The sequence below is a fragment of the Aythya ferina genome, assembly GCF_964211825.1.
Source record: "Aythya ferina genome assembly, chromosome: 19".
NCBI lineage: Eukaryota > Metazoa > Chordata > Aves > Anseriformes > Anatidae > Aythya > Aythya ferina.
Window position 1 is genome coordinate 10,610,436 of NC_140309.1, and position 21,361 is coordinate 10,631,796.

At 41.1% G+C, this 21,361-nt stretch overlaps 1 protein-coding gene across 12 annotated transcripts in view; it reads right to left on the reverse strand.

Moving 5' to 3' along the window:
- Positions 1-21,361, reverse strand: part of BCAS3 (BCAS3 microtubule associated cell migration factor) — a 353,584-nt gene that overhangs the window by 230,839 nt on the left and 101,384 nt on the right. For all 12 annotated transcript variants that reach the window (XM_084492825.1, XM_084492820.1, XM_084492814.1 and 9 more), the window contains exons 14-15: positions 21,084-21,217; positions 11,104-11,368 (exon numbers count right to left, since the gene is read on the reverse strand). In XM_084492825.1, coding sequence (XP_084348951.1) covers positions 11,104-11,368; positions 21,084-21,217 — 399 coding nt within the window. The remainder of the gene's footprint in view (positions 1-11,103; positions 11,369-21,083; positions 21,218-21,361) is intronic.

The window sequence follows — 21,361 nt, forward strand, 5'->3', positions numbered from 1 at the left end:
AACTGAACTTAAATAAATTTACCCATTAAATTTCCCCTGGCAGTTTCAACTGTATATGGCATTTCTCTTCTTTCCCGTGTTGGGAGACACTCCTGCATGCTGAACTTTCACCTTGTTAGGCAAGGCAAACAGGACTTGGCCCAGACAGAGTTTTCTGGTAGGAAAGTAATGATCACAAGCATTTTAGTTTCTCTATACACTTTACATGAAAAACTAAAGTGGTATTGAGCACCTCTCAGCTGCATAGTAAAATGATTCTGTGTTGATTTTTTTTGTTTCTTTTCTTCCATTACTCCAATACAAAAAGCTCAGTAATGCAATGTCATTAAAATTCAAAACCCACTTGATTAGCTTTTGTATCTTACAGTCTTTAACAGACTACATTTCAAAGCGTACCACGTAGACTAATGACATTAGCACTACATATAAACATCTTTAATTTGGTAAATAAAAATGCAGTAACTTGAGGCCATGTAATCTTGTGCAAACCGAGTTCTAAGAAAACAAGCAGCGCTTGGCCGTTATTTCTGTTTAAGTGTAACACTGAAGATTCCTCAACTAAACATTCACTAATCATATAATGCAAGGGAAAGAAAATCCTTTCTAACTGGCAAACAGAAAATGGCAGGAAAAACAAAAGTGTCGTGTATGTGGTAGTTTATTTTGCTTTGCTTTTGATTCAATACAAGAAGTTTCACGGATGAGAATGGAAAGCTTCCCAGCTACAGTTCCAAGACTTTCACCCTCCTTTCTGACCTTTTCTCAGACATGTTCCAGTATAATCTGTAATCTACTACAGTCGGAAGAGGAAACAGCAGCGCCCTGGTGAGAAACGCTGCCTTGTGACCTGAATAGAGAACCCTGCGGAAGCAATGCTGGCGTGCAGACGTCGTTTGGAAGAGCCTGACAGACAAACCCAACAGTGTCCAGAGAGGCACGCTCAGTGGCAGCACTAATTACTGCCCAAGTGGGTTTCTTCTTTAATGTTTTGTTTCGTTCAGTCGAACGCATTTTGTCTTGCTTAGTAAAGTGTTACACATTCCCCCAGAAGAAGTCAGGAAGCTTTAATTATTTCACTTATCAATCACTTCTGAATTAAAGTTACATTGCAATTTCCTTGAATTGTATCCCACCAAAATTAGCTTCATTTCACACCCACATCGTCAATATTTCAAACACGATTAAACCCATTAAAGAATGAATACTATGTATCAGCTACAGCATGTATGCACACAGGATTTAGCTACTTAGAGCAAATTTTTCTCTCAGCTAAACTGGTGCAAGTCCAAAACCTATCACTAACTTGATTCCATTCAAATTGATGGGAGAAAATAATGCAGCCGTTTGTTTTCATAATGTTGGAAACTGCTTGATATTGAACCTTTCGAAACACAGCTGCACTAAATCTCATGATTATCCTAAGAAAGCAGAACTTTCTTTTCGCATGCAGGCAAGGCATGTGATAGTGACAGGCACACTCCGAAGTCAGAACACTGCTGAGGCATGCAAGCACCAGTCCAAGTGGCTCAGACACAGACGAGGCAGTGTCCTCTGCCCTCTCACCCAAGCTCCTTGAACTTCAGCCCTTCCAACTTCTCATCAGTGCCTTCCTCTCAAAATCTGAAAATTTGCTCAAAACATTCCCTTCCTCTGCCTGAAGTTTCTCTGTTCTTTCACTACCTTCTGTTTCGAAACTTTGTCCTTCAGTTACGAAGTGTCCCACTGATACTCAAAATCTCCTCTCGGCCATGGCAAGGGTTAGGAGAAGGACCTGCCATGACCCCTTTGCTGCCCGTTATCGTCAACTGTCCAAAAATGGATTATGAAAGCACAGTTTAACCTTAAGCTCTATCTGAGATTTGAACTGTCATTTACTTCTACCATTAACGATGCATGGCTCGCCATTTTGCCTACCTCCACGTGCATTTCTTCTTTTCCTGCATGGAAAAGACATCGCATGTGGGGACCACAGGAGTCAAAGAGGAGAAGAAGCCACTTGTACCAGACCAGTGACGGCGTCCCAAGCCCTGCATCACCTCTCCCCAGCAGCTATGAGGACATCCATAATCTTAACTGCCTTGTGTAAAAAATGTCTCCTCGAAAATCTGAAACAAATGCCTGCTTCTTCCCTTGCTACTTCCCCTCCTCGTTTTGTACAGATACCGGTTTGTTACGTTAAAGTTGCTCAAAGACCTGCATGGTAAAGGTGCCTCCAAGCATCTCATTAGAAAACAACCCCTCCACCACACATACAAGGCTGGCCTCGTAACCATCTTTCAGGATTTATTTAACTAGAAATATTGTTGATGCTAAGCTCAAGACCATTTATGGGCAAAATGCTCCCTGAAGTCAAAACAACCAAACTTGATTGCCAGCTGGCAATCGGGCCACTTGGCTCCAGGCTTCGCATAGCCATAAAACAGGCTGCAGCACTAACACTTCAGCTGGCTTGCTCCAGACAGTGGTTACCAGCAAAATGAGCCAAACCGGCCTTCCTGCTCTTAGGCCATCTCCAGAAAACACCAGGCACAGGCAGGGAGGAGTACAGAGGGCTGCCATCCCAGCTGTAAGCCTTGCACCTTCAAGTCTTCACAGATTAATGGACTGCAAGGCTGGTTTCTTCTAACTACTAGGCATCCAGCTATGGGGTGTTTTACAAATCCTCCCCAACGTGTGGCCATAACCAACTCTGGAGCAGAAGCCGTGCAGCTATAGCTACCGCAGCACTGGACTTGAGTTTGGAAACCTTCCAAGGAAAGGACTCTGTGGGCTCAGACTTCACAACAAGGTTATCATGCAGGCAGGTTCTGGGCGCTGTGAAGTCCCACTGGTACTTTGGTTTCTTGTATGCAGGAATTTTACTAACACTGTCTGCTGCTGAAGTGCTCGAGAAAAGCTCAAGAAAACAAGCAGGCACTCCTCCTCCTCGCCACATCCACCAGTCAGGATTCACATCAACACGGTTCTGAATTCAAAGCCTTCTTTCAGGGGTGACTCTGAGGCACTTCAGCATTGTGAACTTTAGAAAAGTTGGGTCTCAGGCTCCTCTTTGAAATGATACAGAATAAAATGATCTTTACAACTGTAGCTTTTTTCCATTGAGACTGCACAGCCAGAAAAACTGGTCAGTTTGTGTTAGAAACTGCGAATGACCAGTCTGGGAGTTTCTGAAGGACACCTCCACATGCAGCTGTGGTGGGTGAAGAGATGGGGAAGTTTAAAAACACCCCTTTGCCCAAATTTAGCTTACTAGCATTTAGTATTTATGATAAACTACATGTTAATACATCTGTGACTATTATCTTTTTTTTAGCACCTTTTTACCTTTATTTTATTTTCCCTTGCTCTGGCTGCAACAATTAGCACAACTATTTTAATGTCTGAATTCAACCCAGGTTGAATGCACAGTATTTATCCCAAGTTGTGTGAACAAAAATGTGCCTTGAGAACCACTGCATATGAGAACTTCATAATAATATCCATGGATAATTATAATAAATGGCTTGTCTGAAACACCCATAGAATAGGAACTGAAGCAAACCATAGCAATCTCTCTCGCTCTTCCACCCACCACACACCCTCGGCAGCTCTGCTCTTTTACCCATGACCGTTAAGGATGTTTTCTGGCTCTGTGACAGCATCGTGACTCAGGTCATGAGAAGTGTCAAAGATGCATTTCCTTGAGATGGGAAAAAGCAACTGATTTTAACAGCCCACAAAGACTAAGCAAAAAGAATAAGCCAAATCAGCATATTTAAGGGTAAAGATAAACCTTTTAAAAGATACAAGTATATTTTATTTCCAATCTTAATGCTTACGTTTCTTTCCATAAAGTGTTTACATTTTTCAGACTACCAAAAATGCACAGTTGATTTAAATGCCTTACTTAAGAATAATAAACTCAAAGACAACAAGAGCAGCACCCATTTACTGCATAATCAATCACCGATCATATACACAGGGAACCTGATCCGGACTGCAGGCACAAGGGATCTGTCCTGGATTCCCTTCCAGCAGCACCAGTGGCTGTGTCCCTGGAGAACCCACTGCCAGGGAAAGCAGGAGGTGTCTGGGCTCAAACTCAGCACGTCCATCAGATAAAACGATTGTTCCCACCAGCTCCTCTCCCATTCCTTTCCCTCACTGGTCACTAACGCAGAGCTTCACGTGGTTTCACCTTCCTTCATTCCAAACTTCACCGGTCATGAAATACTTTCAATGCTTAAACCTCGTTTAGCTGATTATGGCCTTGAAAACCTCTAGATTCTACTTCCTCACCTTCTGATCAACCAAATGACAGGTTTGTGTCAGGTGGGTGAAGCTGCTTTTTGTCATTTCACTGATTGCAGCTCTCTCAAGCCCCTGATATTCCTTGACCCACCAAGTTTCTGGCCCATGCTGTCTCCACTGTACCGGACCTCTCTTCTCCTGGCCCATTCCCAGCCCTTTCCGCTTTGCTACTTCAGACACAAACACCATTCACAGAACCACAGAACGGCTTGGGCTGGGAGGGACCTTTAAGCCCACCCAGTTCTGACCCCCTGCCATGGCAGGGATGTCACCCACCAGCCCAGGCTGCCCAGGGCCCCATCAAACCCAGCCCTGAGCACCTCCAGGGATGGGGCACCCACAGCTTCTCTGTGCAGTGTGTGCCAGGGCCTCACTGCCCTCTGAGTGAAGAATTTCCTCCTAACATCTAATCTAAATTCCCTATTTTAGTTTAAAATCTCTTGTCCTATCATTATCTGCCCGAGTAAAAAGTCTCTCTCCAGCGACCATTCAATAAACCTTTCCTGCACCAGTCCTTCAGCGACCAGCTCTTTTCAGCGGGCTTGTTAGTTCAATCTTACTGCCTGCTTTTATGCTGATCACATTCATTCCTCCTCTAGAACACAGTTCAGCTCTGCAGGCGCCCAGCTGTACACAAGCATACCCAGTCCTCTGTCACACAAAGCACAGAGAGAAGCCACAATGCAGGGGAGCACACTCCTGCTGGGGCATCACTACCACTGCTATTTACCAATTGCCAATTGGCAAGAACTGCAGAACCCCACCCAAAGAGATGCGTGAGCTGCAGGACGTCTTCATTACGCACGATGCATGAGAAGGAAACTCGCTGGCTTGCCTTTTATATACCTGGTTAACTGGTGAGGTTCGCAGACAGAAAAATATTGCTTTACTGTAAACCAGGAGGAAATAATTGGTGGAGCAATTGATAAATAATAGAATCCAAAAATGTAATTTTATCAAATCATTTACAGAGAAACTCTTAAAAATCTGGTTACCATCTCCTTGAACTCCCTTACTGCAGCCTCCGACAACACTTGACCCTACAGAAATTGTCTTCAGCTTGATGTTCCCAATACTGAAATCATCCATCTTGACAGGAAAACTTCAGTGGGACACTCACATCTGCGGTAATCCAACTCCTCTCTCCTTTCCACCTTCCTTTCACCTCTCGATCCATCTTTGACATCGCGGTCTCCTGTGTACTACCTATTACTTCCCCTCTGCTTGTCTACCCACAATCTTTCTGAAACAGTTTGCTTTGACCACTGCTTTGGCATTTGCTGTGCTAAATCACTCAGTCATATATTTTTACACTTCATATCTCAAGAACTGCAATTCCCTTCTGATGTCAGTCTCTTTCAATTTTCAATTTATCTGCAGTACTTGCAACTTCTTTTTCAAACGTAAAGCAAACATACATTTGCCCCAGGCTCAGCTCAACGCTGTTTAAAAAAGCCCACTTCTGAAACACTTTAAGCACAGCCGCGAACTTCCCTCGCGACAGAATTTATCAGTCTACTTCCCTACTTCTTTGAAGGGAAGGGATCTTTTCCTTCCACTTCAGAAACTATCCAAAATATACCACCCACTTGTTTCACTTCACTGATTCTCCATCCATTACCAAAAAAAAAAAAGAAAAGAAAAGCAGCTAAAGCCACAGCTCATTTACAAGCAGCGGGCTTGGGGCCAGCAGCTCCCACCTCTGCCCAGCTCTGGGGCTCTGGAGGCTCCTGCCTGCACCCCCGGAGCCAGGAGGGGAAGCAGCGAGAGGTGGAAGCCGTGATCATCCCCGGGACATCTCCAAGCGTCCCGAGCCCACCCGGGGACCCCTTCAAGCACTCTCGGGGCGCTGCGACCCCTCCCGAGGCGCTGAGGAGCGCGGAGCTGCCCGCGGCCACCCGGCCCCGGCCCCGGCCCCGCAGCGCCGGGCTCGCGTCGCCCCCTGGCGGGCAGCGGCCGCCGCCGGGCCCCGAGCGGCCCCGAGCCGGGGAGGCCGCCCGGGCCCCGGCGCTGAGGCACCGCGGGGCGGCGGCGGGCCCGGGGGGAGGAGAGGCCCGGCCCGGCCCCGGGCACCGAGCGGGAAAGGCCTCGGGGCCGCAGGTGGAAGCCGGGCCCGCCGAGGAGGCGCTGCCCGCGTTGTTTGGAGCGGCCTCAGAGCCTGCCCCGCGAGTTATCAGCCCCCTTCGTTTGCTTTGAAACTATTTTCGTCCGCCTCGCTCTAAATAGGTGGTTTCTTAAGTGAGTGTTACTTAAAGGAAACCAATCTGTTTTTCAGGAAGGGCTGGTGATGTCAGTCCTTTCAACTCCGCTTTCCCATAAGAATTCTTCTAGTAAAAGTAGTTTCGCTCTGGGAAATAGTGAAAAGTACCACGAAAATATTTAAAGCATCGCGGAGTGCATGTTTATCGAACTTCCAGATTTATGCTTGGATTTTAATCGCATTGAGATCGCCAGGAGGGAAAAGGGAGAGGAGAACTTTTTTTTATTTTTAAAATTAAAAAAGATTTTCCAATGGAAAGTGCGCTACACTAAAATATTTCTAAAGAGCTAAATCCAAGTCTGAGTGCAGTGTATACAGAGCAGCGTGCTTTTTCATAATTCTACATTTATGCACTGCATTTCAGCATAGGTATTAAATTTGAAACGGAACAACTGTGTATTAGGAATGGTCTCTCAGCAAAACTGTGTCATCTAAATAAATACTTCAATCCCCAACTAAGTGACAAGACAAATTCAGAGGGTACTGGATTATTATTGAATATTTTAGTAGGCCGAGATGTGCAGCAAAAGGTTCAATGTGTGCACAACTTACTAGTTTGTTCTGATTATGGAGAATCCTGCAATCAGCAGCAGGAACCTCTGGGTAGAGCTAGACAGACTTTAACTTATTGCTGGTGCAAGGCATAATGTCAACAGCATACCTGTAATTTTTCATTTGCAGAATGAAAATAGTAAGAGTTTTATAGAGCTTTCAGTTTTCCAGCTAAAGCATTGCATTTTTATGCCTAAATGCTTCTTGCTATTCACATATAGATATTCTGGAGATATAACAGGGGATAAATCTGTGGGCATGGTCCTGCTCTAACCAGTTATCATTTACTGCACACCGTGTACATGTGAGGTGGCTGAGTACCACCACCCTCATTTCATACTAATTAAAAGGTCACATAAGGCCATATTCTACTCTAATGTCCAGCCTCACAACCAACTGATGTTGTAAATCCCAACCTAATAACTCAGGTATTACTGACAATGCACTCTGGCAACTCAACATAATGACAAAAATATAATTTCGCTGGTTTAACAGGCAGAAGAACCCACACAAAATACGTGCTCATTATAAAAGGTGCAAGGAAATACCTCTTTGTCATCCCCTATTTAAGAGTTTGCTTCATTCTGCTAAAAAAGAACAAAGCCAAACTATGATTCACTTGGAAATGAAATCATCTCCACCCCCAATAACGGCTTACATTGTGTGGGTAAACAGTTTGTAGGGGACTGGGAACAAAATGTAAATAGATTGCTTTGCTACTATATACATAGCAAATAGTTTCATTTTGAAGCTAGGAGTTAAAAAAAACAAGTGAGAAAAATATTACGAAGTCTGAACTCTGAAAATATTTACAAGAACAAAAGCTAATCACAAGTTAACATCAATGGAGTATAATTGCTAATCAAAAACGGAAGATAACAAGCCAGTATTTTGCTCATGAAGTCCCTTTTTTTTTGGCCAAAGGTTGTAGCAAGGCTGTTGTAATGGAAACGAAATAACAGCAGGAGGATTAACAGCAGTTTCTGTAGCTTAAGGCTTATTGAACACTTTTGTAGATTGCAAAGGATCTAAGAGGAAAATCATGATTTCAAGACTCCACACTAAAAAATCCTCCAGAAATAAAACGAGTTTATCACAGCCTCCTGACTCCATCAGTAATCAGAAGTTTGTGCCCAAGTACTGGTGCTCTCCGGGACACACTTGCGGGGTCTGTGCTAGTATTTCCACTGCAAACAGGTGGGGGATGATTAAGTAACAGTCTTTCTTGAAGGAAACTACAAACTTTAAATAATTCCATACATGGGGAACACAGAGTTTATTATTCTTCTGTTACAAAATAGGAAGCTGATAGACAAAATCAGCTGAATTAAAATTTACCAAGGGTCACATAGCAAGTTAAAAGTAAAGCTAAGAATTAAACCCAAAGCTGCTCTTTACTGTTCTGCAGACTCATCTGCTCTCCTGTCACCAGACTGCCCTAACTCCTCCAAAAAATAATTATTTCACATTATAATATGATAAGGACCTGTTACAATCTGTGTAAACCCATGTTAGTTCACAAATTAAAATAATTACCAGAGTCTCTGGCTAATCCAGCTGCCACACACACACACACACACGAAATCCCTCCACTGAAAGCCACGGTGAAACTCGGTTGTTTTTTTTTCCAAGTGGATGATAAATGGGTTTTTATAAAAGGCATATAATATGGTTCAATATCCTGCCTGCCATCAGTTAGGTAAACTAAAAGATTATTGAAATGATTTTACCAAATGTATTATTTTAATTCAAACATTTTTTTTCTTTCTGTTTTTTTTTTAAGACAACTGTTTCGCTTTGACTCTAAAAACTCTTATTTTCACGTAAAGCACCATGGTGCTCTGGATTATCTCATTTAAACAACAACATGTGTATAAAATCCTACAGTTATTGCGTACTCTTATGCCAAGCCTGGTAGGTGGATAGGAGATGCTGGTGTTAAAAGAAACCCACCTGATATGCAAGAAAGACACCAAGTTCTCTCTGTTTTATTTGTCCTCCATGTATCAACAAGATCTGTCATCTCCATAGCAGCATTTGTATGTGTATGTACGTGTGTGTGTGTGTAGGTATAAAAATATGTATATGTATACGTACTTCTTTCACATCAACATTTTTCACACAATTCCCATCACTTTCTTATGTAAAATTTTCATATGAAGCCTTGCAAGTTACCACCAAACAGCCTCAGCACATACCCAACTTTTACTCTTTACAAAAGCAATGAACACAAGCTGCATGAAGTTACCTGCCTGCCTTAATTCTCAGTTCCAGGAGCGGCCTTCAAATGCAGCGAATTCTTTAAATAGAGCAGTGATGTCTGCAGAGGGATCTTAACAAAACTCTGATTTTTCAAGTCTTAAAGCTCTTGAGACACATTCATATATCCTGCTCCCTTTCCCTCAGTAACACCCTGGCCCATGCATGTCTTTCTTCCACCTAGAAAACCTGCCCATCACTGAGGGTTCTAGAGCAAATGAAACTGATGTTTCTTCTCTAAAAAAAAGTGTCAAAACTATTCAAAACTTCAAATTTATCTAACAGTACTGTAAAGGCCGCAATTTACTGCAATTTCCCCTGACAGGAAACAGAATTGGTTGTATGAAAGCTACACAAATTGATAGTTCCTTCCCCCCTCTATGTGATGTCAACAGTTAGAAGGGATTGGATGTGCTGTAGTAAACATTTATTGCAATCCCAAATCTGTTCCAAGCATGACGTGCTGAGCTGCTCTACAATGATGAGAGAGAAGGAAACTACAATGGTAGATACACAAGTATCTCCAACGAGGAAACTAGAGAGAACAGTTTGGGTGCCTTCCAGTGGCTCCAAGCAGAAGAGCATGGCTCCAGAACAGCTATGCAGAAAACCTGGTTTAGAAACATCCACAGGAGAAAACACAGAGGCTTCTTAAGAGACAACTCTGGTCCCCTTAATAATCAACAAGCCATAAAAATGTTCCTCTCATTCAAAAATCTCACAAAGGTTATCTCTAGCAGTAAAGATGTTGACTATGACAGCACACAATTGGGGTTTCACAAGCACTTCTAATCCTACTCATAATTAGGGAAGAGGAACTGTTCCTTGTGATTTTTAATACTTTCGGACTGGAGAAGTGTGGCTAGCCATCCCAAACTGGTATTTAAACTTTCACTTTGATGGAAGCTGTGACTTACTCTCAGAAAGGAGAGGTAAGGACGCAGCAAATTCTGAATCCAAACAAGCCTTCCAGTTAAGGCTTCGTCAAAGAGAAGGGCAAAAACAAGCATGCACGCCACAGGAGTAGGATTTAAGGTTTTTAAGCTTCCTAAGATTTTTTCCCTAGGTACATTACTTTGTCACATTTCCCCCTCCCCTCCCCCAAAAAAGGGGAAAAAAAAGATAAAAGGAAAAAACAAACAACAACAAAAAGGTGGTCAAAAACCTATGTCCTCAACCTCATATTGCCTTTCTCCTTGACGAGTATTTATTGTGGATATCCAGATGTGCTTCATGATTATCCACGTGGATGAGCAGTAAGAATCCTGAAGACCTCCAAACTTTCAGTTTAGAATAGAAATTATTAACACATCTGTGGTAGCACAGTTTACTTAAGTAGGCTACAACACTACAGCTATCTTTCTTAAGTATTTATGCCTTGGCTCATTCCTGTAACATCTGCACACCCCACGTATTTTTGCGTAACAGTTGCAGCACCTCACTTTATGAAACTCAGTTTTTAGTGGCAAAATCTACACGGGTAAACAATGAACTAAATCAATTACTGCAATATGCAGCAAATTCAAAGCTTCTGTTTTTCAGGGTGTTACCAAATACTACTTTACTGAGAAGCTGGAAGACTAGGTTTTTAGGTCAACATCTCCAATGGTGTTTAGGAACCAAACCCTCGTGTGTCAGGCAAGGGGAACTGAAGTGTTTTGGAGGACATGGGCATTAGCAACGCAGAGGGAAGGTTCTCCTGACAGTGCAGGGGGGAGATGAAAAAGAAAAAAGGGGTTTACCATGGAGTGGTGAGCCAGAAGGACTGCTTGACAGGCCTGGAACAGGGCTACAGCGTCCCCCTTGTTTAGATGTCAGCTCTTGCTCGATCTCTTCCAGCCCCGCACTCTTCTGGAATCGGCTCATGCGGTTCACCACGCGGGGTGACATGTGTGTTCGGACGCAGGGCTGGCCACCGTACGGATTGATGGGGAAGACATGGGAAGTGCCCCGCAGCGTGCTGACCACAACCCAGCGACAGTCATGGCTGAAGGAGATATCTTGTACCTAGAAAATTGAGACGTGAAATGGAAATGTGGTCATCCATGCACACGCACCTCTGAAAGGAAACGGACTAGCATGTTTTAAACAGAAGACAAATCTTAATTGGAAATGTTAATAAAAAGACTAAGTGTTGGCAGTAACTTGATTTTTTCTCATAAATACCAACTGAACTTTGATGCAGTGCAGTACCCAGTTCCAACCCTTATGCACTTTTCAAAATATTCTGAGATTTTTTCTTTTAAGCAGGCCTGAACTTATCAAAACATCCCAGGATGCAAAGCACTACATAAAGCCACAATGGCTTGATGTAATTTTCAAATAGAATTTAGTTCTAAAAAGAGTTGGGAAATCATTTCAATTACATGTTTTGTTATTTGCTTGCTTATTTTGATTTTTAGAAACTGCCCACAAGGGGGAAAAGGGAGGGATGAGAACAAGAGAGACATCTCATCCCTGGGCCTGATTTTGACAAATACTGGCACCCAACACTGTACTTAAAGTTAACAGAAAAACCATGTCCTACATATCATGTAACTTAACCAACCCCAAATCAATGGCCAGGATTTTCAAAAGCTGTCTCTGATGGTCTCTGATCCTGCTACTCAGTTTGTCCCTCAGTGGCACTACCATCCATCCAGGTGTCCCATAACTAAAACTTCTGGTTTTCTGGGTTTAAAATGTTGTCAGGAATAAACTTAATGACTTTGGCTATTTTTCTCTATAAAATCACTCAATTTTACAGGTAACAAACTTCACTGATCAGCTATTAAAGTCCCAAGAAAGAGCCTAGTTAGGTTTCTTCTTCTACATATGAGTTCTTATCTATCACTTGAGAAAGACAACCATTACTTGTAGCTTAAAATGGTTGGTCTTGAAGCAAATATAGAAATACAGTTGAAGTATTTTCTATTGTAGTTATTCCTTGCGTGGATCTCAGGTATGAACCCCAGAAGGACTTCATTCTCTTTTAAGTGTGCTTTACATAACACTTTGATGGAAAGCAAATTCTTGCTCCTTGAGGAATGCTTTAAAAGCGAGATTAAACTTTGTTTCCAGCCCCATACTGGCAGACAACTCAAGAAAACAAGTAGTCTAGGGTAAAACGATTTATCATAGAAAAAAATCCTAAACCAATTCTTCCAAAAATGTTTTTAAAGGTAAAAGCTGACTAAAAAGAACTACATAGAGAAGTGGGATTTAACACGGCAAACAAACACATAGATGACGGATTAGTTTTCATTATATTATTAAACAGCATAAACTAAATAAAATTCTTTAAGATTTCACTGAAGCCAGTTTTACAATACACTAGGTACTCAAATTGGAGTAAACACTGATAAAATCTTGACAAATATTCCAGAAATGCATTCCAGCTATTCCAGACAAAAGCAGCAAGTATTCATCAAAGTGCAAGTTTCCAACTGAGCCCTGAAGCCTTTGAGATAAAAAAAGGATTTAAGTCTTGTGACTTGTGACAAGATATTTGGCTGACAGACTGTCACTGCACAAAATGCTTCATCAACGTTACACAGATAAACTAAAAAACAGCGCTACACACCTGCTCTTTTCAATTACAGTGACATATCCAAACGATCTGCTAGCGATATGGCTAAACAATCTCCCTGAAATCTGACAGGATTGGCACTTCCAGTGATTCTGCTTTTACTGACATAAAGTCACAGCACTTAGAGCTCCTCGTTTGCCTACAAAGTGTTTCACCTTAATAGATTGCTCAAAAAGGATTAGAGACCCCACAGGGATTAGTGAGAGCCAAAAAAAGAAACCCCAAAGCTGTGGAGTCTGAGAAAAACTATGGCACCAGGAGGGTTTAAATACCTGCAGTTTAAAGGGGCGATTTCTACCAGTCCAAATCAAACCTCCCAACCGTATACAAATTACCATTCTCCATTATAATAGAAAAATCATTAATACAATAAAATCATTAAGCCTACTGGAATGTATTTCCAATCCTAATTAAGGCCCTATTTTTAATCTCTGGTAATATGAAGAATGGCCACATCTGTCTTTACATGCTGCTGCCTTTGCACACATCCCTGCCTTCCAAATATTTGGTATTCAATTATATTGAGCTTTCCGTTTCCCTCCTCATCTCCCCAACTGTCCGTCCCAGCCTCAAGGCAGAAGTTTTTCTCTTCCTTTCTCCCTCTGCTGACTTGCTCCGTGCCTCCAACACAAGCTGTTTCTATCTTGCTCAGTAAACTTTGTATAGTTTCCTGCTCCTTGCCAAAGAGTCTCCTGCCCCGAAACCCCGGCGGTCTGAAGGGTCTTTGCCCATCTCCCTGCAAACTGACATCTCGGAGCCGCCTTCCCAGGGCAGACACACACAGAGGCCCCCCGGTACTTCAGTGTCACCGCCCAACTCTTTAAATCACTGCTGTCACTCACGTCTCCCCCATGCCCTCTCATGTTTTTGGGAGAGCATTTTAGAGGACAGTTCCATGAGATGCTGGAGAAAAAATTGTATCTCACTGTACTAAATAACAGAAATGTCTGTTTCCGTTTTAATACTCATTTTTTAGTATGCATCCTTAGGATTATGTTGTTTTTAAAAAAACAGCACAAACCCATCTGTGCAGCACAAAAGAGTCCTTAACTCCTCTTCAGCAGAACTGGAAGAAAGCAGGGGAGCAGGCTGCGAGGAGAATGCTTGCTACAGCATTCTCAGAAATCACTTGAAAAATCAGCTGTGTGTGTCCATGAAAAGAAAATATAAATTATCACATCAGACTTGCTATTATCCACCACACTGTTACTGTACATTGCGCAGAGTTCTTGACTGCTTCTAGTATAAACAAACTGCACAGTGGCCCATTAGTGGTTTTCAAGTTTATGCTAAGCGTTGCAATTTATTGCTGTCCTTTAGGTTAATGTACTATTATTTCATGTATTTATAATATATTTCTGGATTTGTTGTTAATTATGATGTAATGTTTAGATACCAAAGATCAATCAAGACCCCACAGTGTTTACAGATATATGTTAATAAAGTACAAAGTACACTAGATCTCTCATGATGTAAAGTTTACTCTTTAGCTCAAGGTCAACCTCAGATTTAATACTCATGTCTGTATTTCAAAATTTAATCTGTCTGTGCCAATAAAAGGAAATACAGATCTGTGATTCTGCTTAACTCAGGAACATTTAAGATACTTTAAATTGCAATATCAAATAGTTTTGAGGGGAATAGCAGCGCTTTCTCTTAGCTTTATGACTACTTCCTCCTAGGTTGTGAGCTGTTTGCTTACTTAAGGTTCGATCTACATTACTTGGCTACCCAAAAGGTTTGGTGAAATCCCTGGTACCTCAAGGTCCGCATTAGGAATGCCAAAGCCTTTACTGGCCCAGAATAACGCGCTTCAGACAACTCCAGAGTGTTGTAACAGAGCGTGTTCTCAGTGCTCCCCTGGCCAAAGCAGGTATTCTGCGACTCCTGCTGTACTCAAATGTTGTCCTTCTTCCACGAATTCCAAATAGTGCAGATGTGAAATAAGAATCCCCAGTCACACTGCTTGGGTCGTCCTCTTGAAAATGCTTCTTTGTAACTCCATGAGCCTACCTCCCTGTGCTTGGAAAATCCTTCAGAAAACCCCATGAAAACCTAGCTTTTGTTAGGTTTTGTTTTGTTATTTTTTTTTCAGAAAACCATGCTAAAACCTAGCTTTCAGAGTCGGAACTAAGACAGTGGGGTAATGTAGTGTGTGGACTCCTACAGGGGTATGTCGTGGATCTACCGCTCGAACTGAAGAGCAGCTTCCAGGACTGTACAGACCAAAACATTATTTCTGATATTATGAGAATCTGGAGGAAATTAGCTAAGCCTACAGCTTCAAAGACGATATACATTTACTTTTTATACACAGGAAATCTATATAAGTTTTTGCTATCATTCTTTATTCTCACAGCTTCTCCAAATTTGAATATGAAGTTAATTAGAATATAATCATAAAATTTAAAAATATAGTTCAAGCCATAACTGGGAGAAAACAAAACAGAAGCAAGGGCAGCACACAGAAAACTTATTTTAAAAGCAGTTGATTGAAATGGGGTAGTCAGAGGTATGGCTGATTACACAAGGAATCACACGGGACAGGCAGTGACCTTGTTTACCGCGACTCCTGGGAATGAGTGGCAGCCCATACCCAGCCTCTCGATTTCATCGCTTCTGAAAGTTAATATTGTACTAACCTGCTGCACAACACTTACATTTATGCTATCACTTGTTTTCTTACAACGGAGAAGGAGCTGTACTGGGCTATCACGGTACCTATAGGGCAGAGGCGAGTGATGGGAAGGAAGGGGCTGCAAAGCCCCACACTGACGTGCTGCTGCTCGTGTCCTCCCCAGGCACATCCCCTCCTGATGTGTGCAGAAGGCAGCAGACAGCACAGCTCACAGCACTGCACCGTGAGTATTCACGGTCATTACAAGGAACAATGATTAAAATGCATTTTGATCTTCCTAGTGCTCTTCTTCTCCTGCTGCCCCTTTTTCAGGCGTGGTAAATTCCACCAGTAACTGTGTATATTCCTGGGCATTTTACTGTGTTAAATCGTACCTCAACATTGAAGTGAAACAACAATAAAGCATGAGCAGCACTACTGCAATAGGATTGTAATCCTGTTTCATGCACCCTATTCACTGTCACAGAAAAAACATGCCATTATTTGAAGGACATGACCTAAGTATTTAATTATGCTGTGCAGGAAGATGGCAGAAAGAACAATTAAAAAAAAAAAAAAAAGTGCTGAACAACATGAAAGCAGCAGTGCTGAGGAGGTAAGGGTCAAAATAAATTAGAGAACTGCTCTGTATTTAACTTTTGTTTGGTTGAGAAAATTAAGGAAATGACATGACAACAAACATAAATGAAAAAATAATAAAATCATGAACTACACAATACGATTTATCAGACCCACACGGACCTAACTCTGCCTCCCTAAGTAGTAAAAACTGATTTCGATTCTGTATAAAAACAACAGCAGAACCTGGGCACACTGAGGCATTCAGGTAGGGTCCTCCAGCCCGAATAGCTGCTCTGTATTAATAACCAACATTGCAGGCACCACCATGCTTTGAGCTCAGTCTCCCCTAGTTAGCTAAGCTACTTCTAACTGCAGCAGTTTTTTTATTGTCTGCTTTCATCAAAGACCGATCAACTTCTTTTAATCAATCTTTATTATTTCAAGACTGTCCCCAGATTCTTTCCTCGAAATGAGAAAGTCTCTCTTCCAGGGACTAGTTCAATAATTGTGACTCCATAACTATGCCACAATAAAGAAAGAAATTTCCATTAACCATGAAGGTTTATATCAGACGTTTGCTAACCAATCCAGTGTTTCACTACCTGGACTCAGTACGTGATGCAAGTTTCAATAATCTCTATGAAATCACAACAGGAAAACATGCACGTGTCCCACAGAGAAGTGTAAAACAGCCTGTGTTCTGGGGCAGCCCGTGCTGGAATGTTTTTATCATTCCCTCTGTTTACCTATACTGACTGAAGTCAGTTATAACAGCAGTTTGAGAGGCAGAATAACAAAAGTCTGACAGCGTAAAAGATTACAGAGGACCCTGGCCACTAGCCCACTGATGCTATCGTTCCGTTTATTTGTTCTAGGTTGAGATAATGCTGTTTTCAAGGATTTTTTTTTTGTTTACAATTTAAGATCAAAAGGAAAGGATCATCAGGTGACAGACTAACTTTCATCTGCAAGTAAATGAACTTCCTCAACTCAGAACATGCTATATCTTCATTAAAAACTTTATAAAATGCTCTTGGATAAAAATGAGTGCAGTGAGTGTTGACTCACAATGCAAGAACTGTTACAGTAAGAAATCTATCCTTAACCAAAATGGGTGCCACATACACATTTTTCCTTTTGCAGCAGAAATGTGCAAGCATGGATCTCTAACAGCTTTAGTACTCTCTCTGCCATGGTTAAATACGACCAGCACTCACAGTGGGCCTTCGTGATGTAACACAGTGCATCCAACATGCTGGTTCTTGTTCTCTTAAGAAAAAAAAAAAAATCTAAAGCCTAAGTAGGTCTTAAAGACTAAAAGATCTTAATTCAGTGTAACCGAAAGACTGGCTTCTGACTGTGTTTGCAGAAAAGTAACTCGCAAGTTGTGACCTTAGGACTCACATCACTCAAACCAGCAAAGTATCTGAGTACTTCACATTCTTTCAAGGCCGTTGTCCTCACAATTCCCTTAGGAGACAGAGGTCCACTTTCCATCTTAACCCATCTTGATCTTGGTCACAAAAAAAAGCTAGTGGCTTAGTTAGGAACTGAGTGATCTTCACAGTCCCAATGTTTTATTCAGCTGATCAGACTTCTTCCTGTATTTGCTGCTCAAAGTCAGCTAATACAACATAGATTTGCAATAACAACACTTTAATGCTCAATAACACTCTGCTTCATTGTTCAAAGCATGCAGAAAGAGAAAAGGAAAACCATGTTATGAAGACCAGCTGTGAACAGTCTGGGAGAGTGCTACTACTTACCTTTCACTTCAAACCAGGAAGAAAACAAGCTCAAGAAACCTACTTACTGCAGCACAGCACCTAAATCTCCCTCAGCATCCTGACGCCAATGCCAAGAGGACTGCAGGGCAGTAAAGCCCTAAAAAGATCACTAACAATTTAGAAGACAGCTAGCAGCTGCCTTTGGACACCAGTCCAGGGGATGATGAACTCAGGTAGTTCAGAAAGTGCTTATGATCGTACACTGAACAGCAGCACAATCTGCTGTGAGCTACATTTTAGAGCACTGAAAGCTCATCTTGTGGGGAAACTTAGAGCAGCCTCATCCCTCTCTCCCCCATCCAACAGAAATGTTCCAACTAGCACGGCTGGAGCTACCGGGATAGACCGTCTGGGCAAACACAACGTTCTGTATTGAAACAAATTTTCATTTTTCCTTTTATAAAAATCCAAGTGTGAAGTCTCTGTGTTACCCCATTCATTAATGGATGATTTCAGTGATGCTGCCTGGTTGGAGTGGCCATCTCACTGCAAATGCTCAGCGCAAATTGTGCTTTGGCTGAGGACAAGATCCTGACATCCATGAAAGGAGACAACCTCTACAGATCTCTTCTCAACCACTCTGTGCATTTCAGAAATAAAGAGAGACAGATACTGTCTTTCAGGCTGAATTTTCTCAACCCCAAACCAAATCAGACTTTGTCATGAATTTACAAAAAATAATGCACAGTAGAGCATATATTCTTTAGTTTTATTAAGTTAAAGTAAACGTATAACTAATATATCTGACTTCATAGAAAGACATAGGGGTGACTCAGAGAGACTGCTTGTTTGCAGTAAATCAAACAGAGATTTAATAATGGCAATTTCAACACTTGCTTCTTTTTCTTTACTAAACATTAAGCAGGCAACTTAATCCACTTAAGATGCTTCTGTACACGAGTGACAGGGGGGAGGGACTTCCCGGCACCTTCTCCGAGGAGGCAAGTGAGACATACAAAGCTACTGGTCTGCCCAGAGACCACGAGGGATGAGGTGAAGTAGATGATTTCAGTACAGATATTAAAATACCAATATAACAAGGGCATATGATGATGTTTAAACCATTTATAATGAGAACTAACTAAACTAATTTTGACACTGATAATCACTCGTGTCCGTCAACATAAATTAGAACTTTTTATAGCTCCAGTACAGAAGGTGACCTTTAAGACCATTGGCCTTGATTCACAATTAGCTTTAAAACAGGGATAAAAAGTCTGGTTGCAAATGTATAAATACTGTTCCTACCAAGAAAAAAGGTATGGAGGCTTCCAGAATGTCTCTCAGAATATCTGCATTGAGAATTTTAAATTGAACAGCCTCCAATCTTCTTGTCTAGTGCTACTCACACCCTTCTTACTACACAACAAAAGCACTGCTATTCCAAAAGCAAAAACAGAAACAGTCATTGTATTATGTAAATGTTTTAAATGATAGATGTACATTGAGAATCCCAGGTCCCAATACTGTTGCTGGATAGTTTAATTATCAAGGGATCTGTAAAATCCACCAATATGCCTCAGACTGGTTAGAATTTTCTCTATCTTATACTATTCCAAAAGCTATACTGTTCATGTCCCAAATGAAAACTTTGTGGCAAATGAAGAAAAAAATTTACTATGTTGATTCTGAAAATTTTAATGCAATACCTTCACACAGATGCTAATGCTGTATCCAAAAGACTTGCATCAATAAAGGTTTAGTCCTAAAACATGTCATGTTTGCTTTCCAGTGTACGCCTTAAAAATAAATTTATCAGCTGTAAAATAAAGAAGAACGTCTTTGTTCCTACTGACTGGACTAATACACTTTGGTTATAGGATATTTACATTTTTTTTCTAAGAAAGCAAAATAAAAATGACACACTAAGGACATTATATTACACACTCTAGTAGATGACAGAGTATAAGTACAGACAGATCTCTAATAAGTGCCTGTTATATTATTTATAAAAAATATTTATGAGATAATTATTATATGTATTACCCCATATATTGAATCATTTTTTCCTTATTTCCTCTCACTTTTCAGATTAGCTATTCCTTCCTATAAGAAACCATTACCTATAATCGTAATTTCATTTTGTCAGTGCAGCAGCAGCAGTGCTTTGGGGTGTTTAAACTACCAGGAATTTATATTCACATAAACTAAAACATTATCAACGATTACATTATTAAATAAAGCTGCCACACCTTCCTAAAGGTAAGGCAAAAAACTTAAGGGAAACTGCACAACCCATAGGAAAAAAAAAGGTTTGAAGCAACTGTAATCATGGTACCACAATAATCCAAGCTTCCAGTGTCAGGGTCATAATCACAGTGCCCGAGGCTTCTCTCTGTCACACAAGTTTACATCTGCCAGACTGTCACAAGCTTGTGCTTTCAGTGTGTAATTGCATCAGCAAGTGCAAGACTCATTTCTTACCCTCTGGTGACATTTTTATTTATGTATTTAAAACAGGTTCTTCAACAGTTACTCAATGCTACAAAGGTGAGGCTCTCCTGATACCCAAAAGCAGTGCAGTGACGGATCTAGGCAGAATACATTGCACTACTCCTATCACAGTGATGCTAGCAAACAGTGATAGAGTGATACCTCTAACATTTTCCCATTTTATCAGTAAGTTTATTGAGCATTTTTAAATATAATTTCAGACCCTTTCACACTATTATGATCTAGCCTAATGTAATCTTTAGGAAAGGGCTTGTCAAATTGGCAAGTTAAAACTCTATCACTACAGTCTCCAACAAGATCCCCCATTTTGCTTAAGTGTGGATAAAAGTTAATCACAGTCTTTTGATTAACTCTTGCTTTCAACTCTCTGATTGCCTTTCTTTGGCTTTTACCACCCAAGTCAAGCAAACCCTGACAATTGCTTCAGAGGCACTAGACAAATGTTTAACATGTTACATGAGAAAAGGTTAAGTACAAACACAGCTAATAATCTGGGCTCTTTGGAGGCAGTGTCATATCTGAATAAATCTGACAGCACCTCATTGTAAAGGGCAAGAATTTATTATTGTCCAGGTTAAACGCTATGCTCTTATCCTTTTTGCGGCTATAACATAAGAAAGGCTCTTTCTGTGCTGAAACAAACATTAAAGTGCCAACATACACAAAATGTATAAGGTGTCTGGGGATTATTCTTCAGCAAATAGTTTAACTTACTTTGGCTTCAGTCTCTCCCCTGTGAAGTGTATACAAATGATGGACGGCACTTTGTGATGATGACCAAGGATGTGTCAGTATTTGAAAAACATGGAAATCATGGCCTAATGTGTCAGTAGTGACCAGCAACATCCCTGGGTAAAAAAAAAAAAAAAAAGAAAGAAAAAAGAAAAAAAAAAAAAAAAGAAAAAGAAAAGCACAAGAGATTAATCACTTCAAAAGAAGAGGCTTAAGAATGTCTATCTAAAAAAGCTAGAGTGTTTTATAATTTGTTTTCT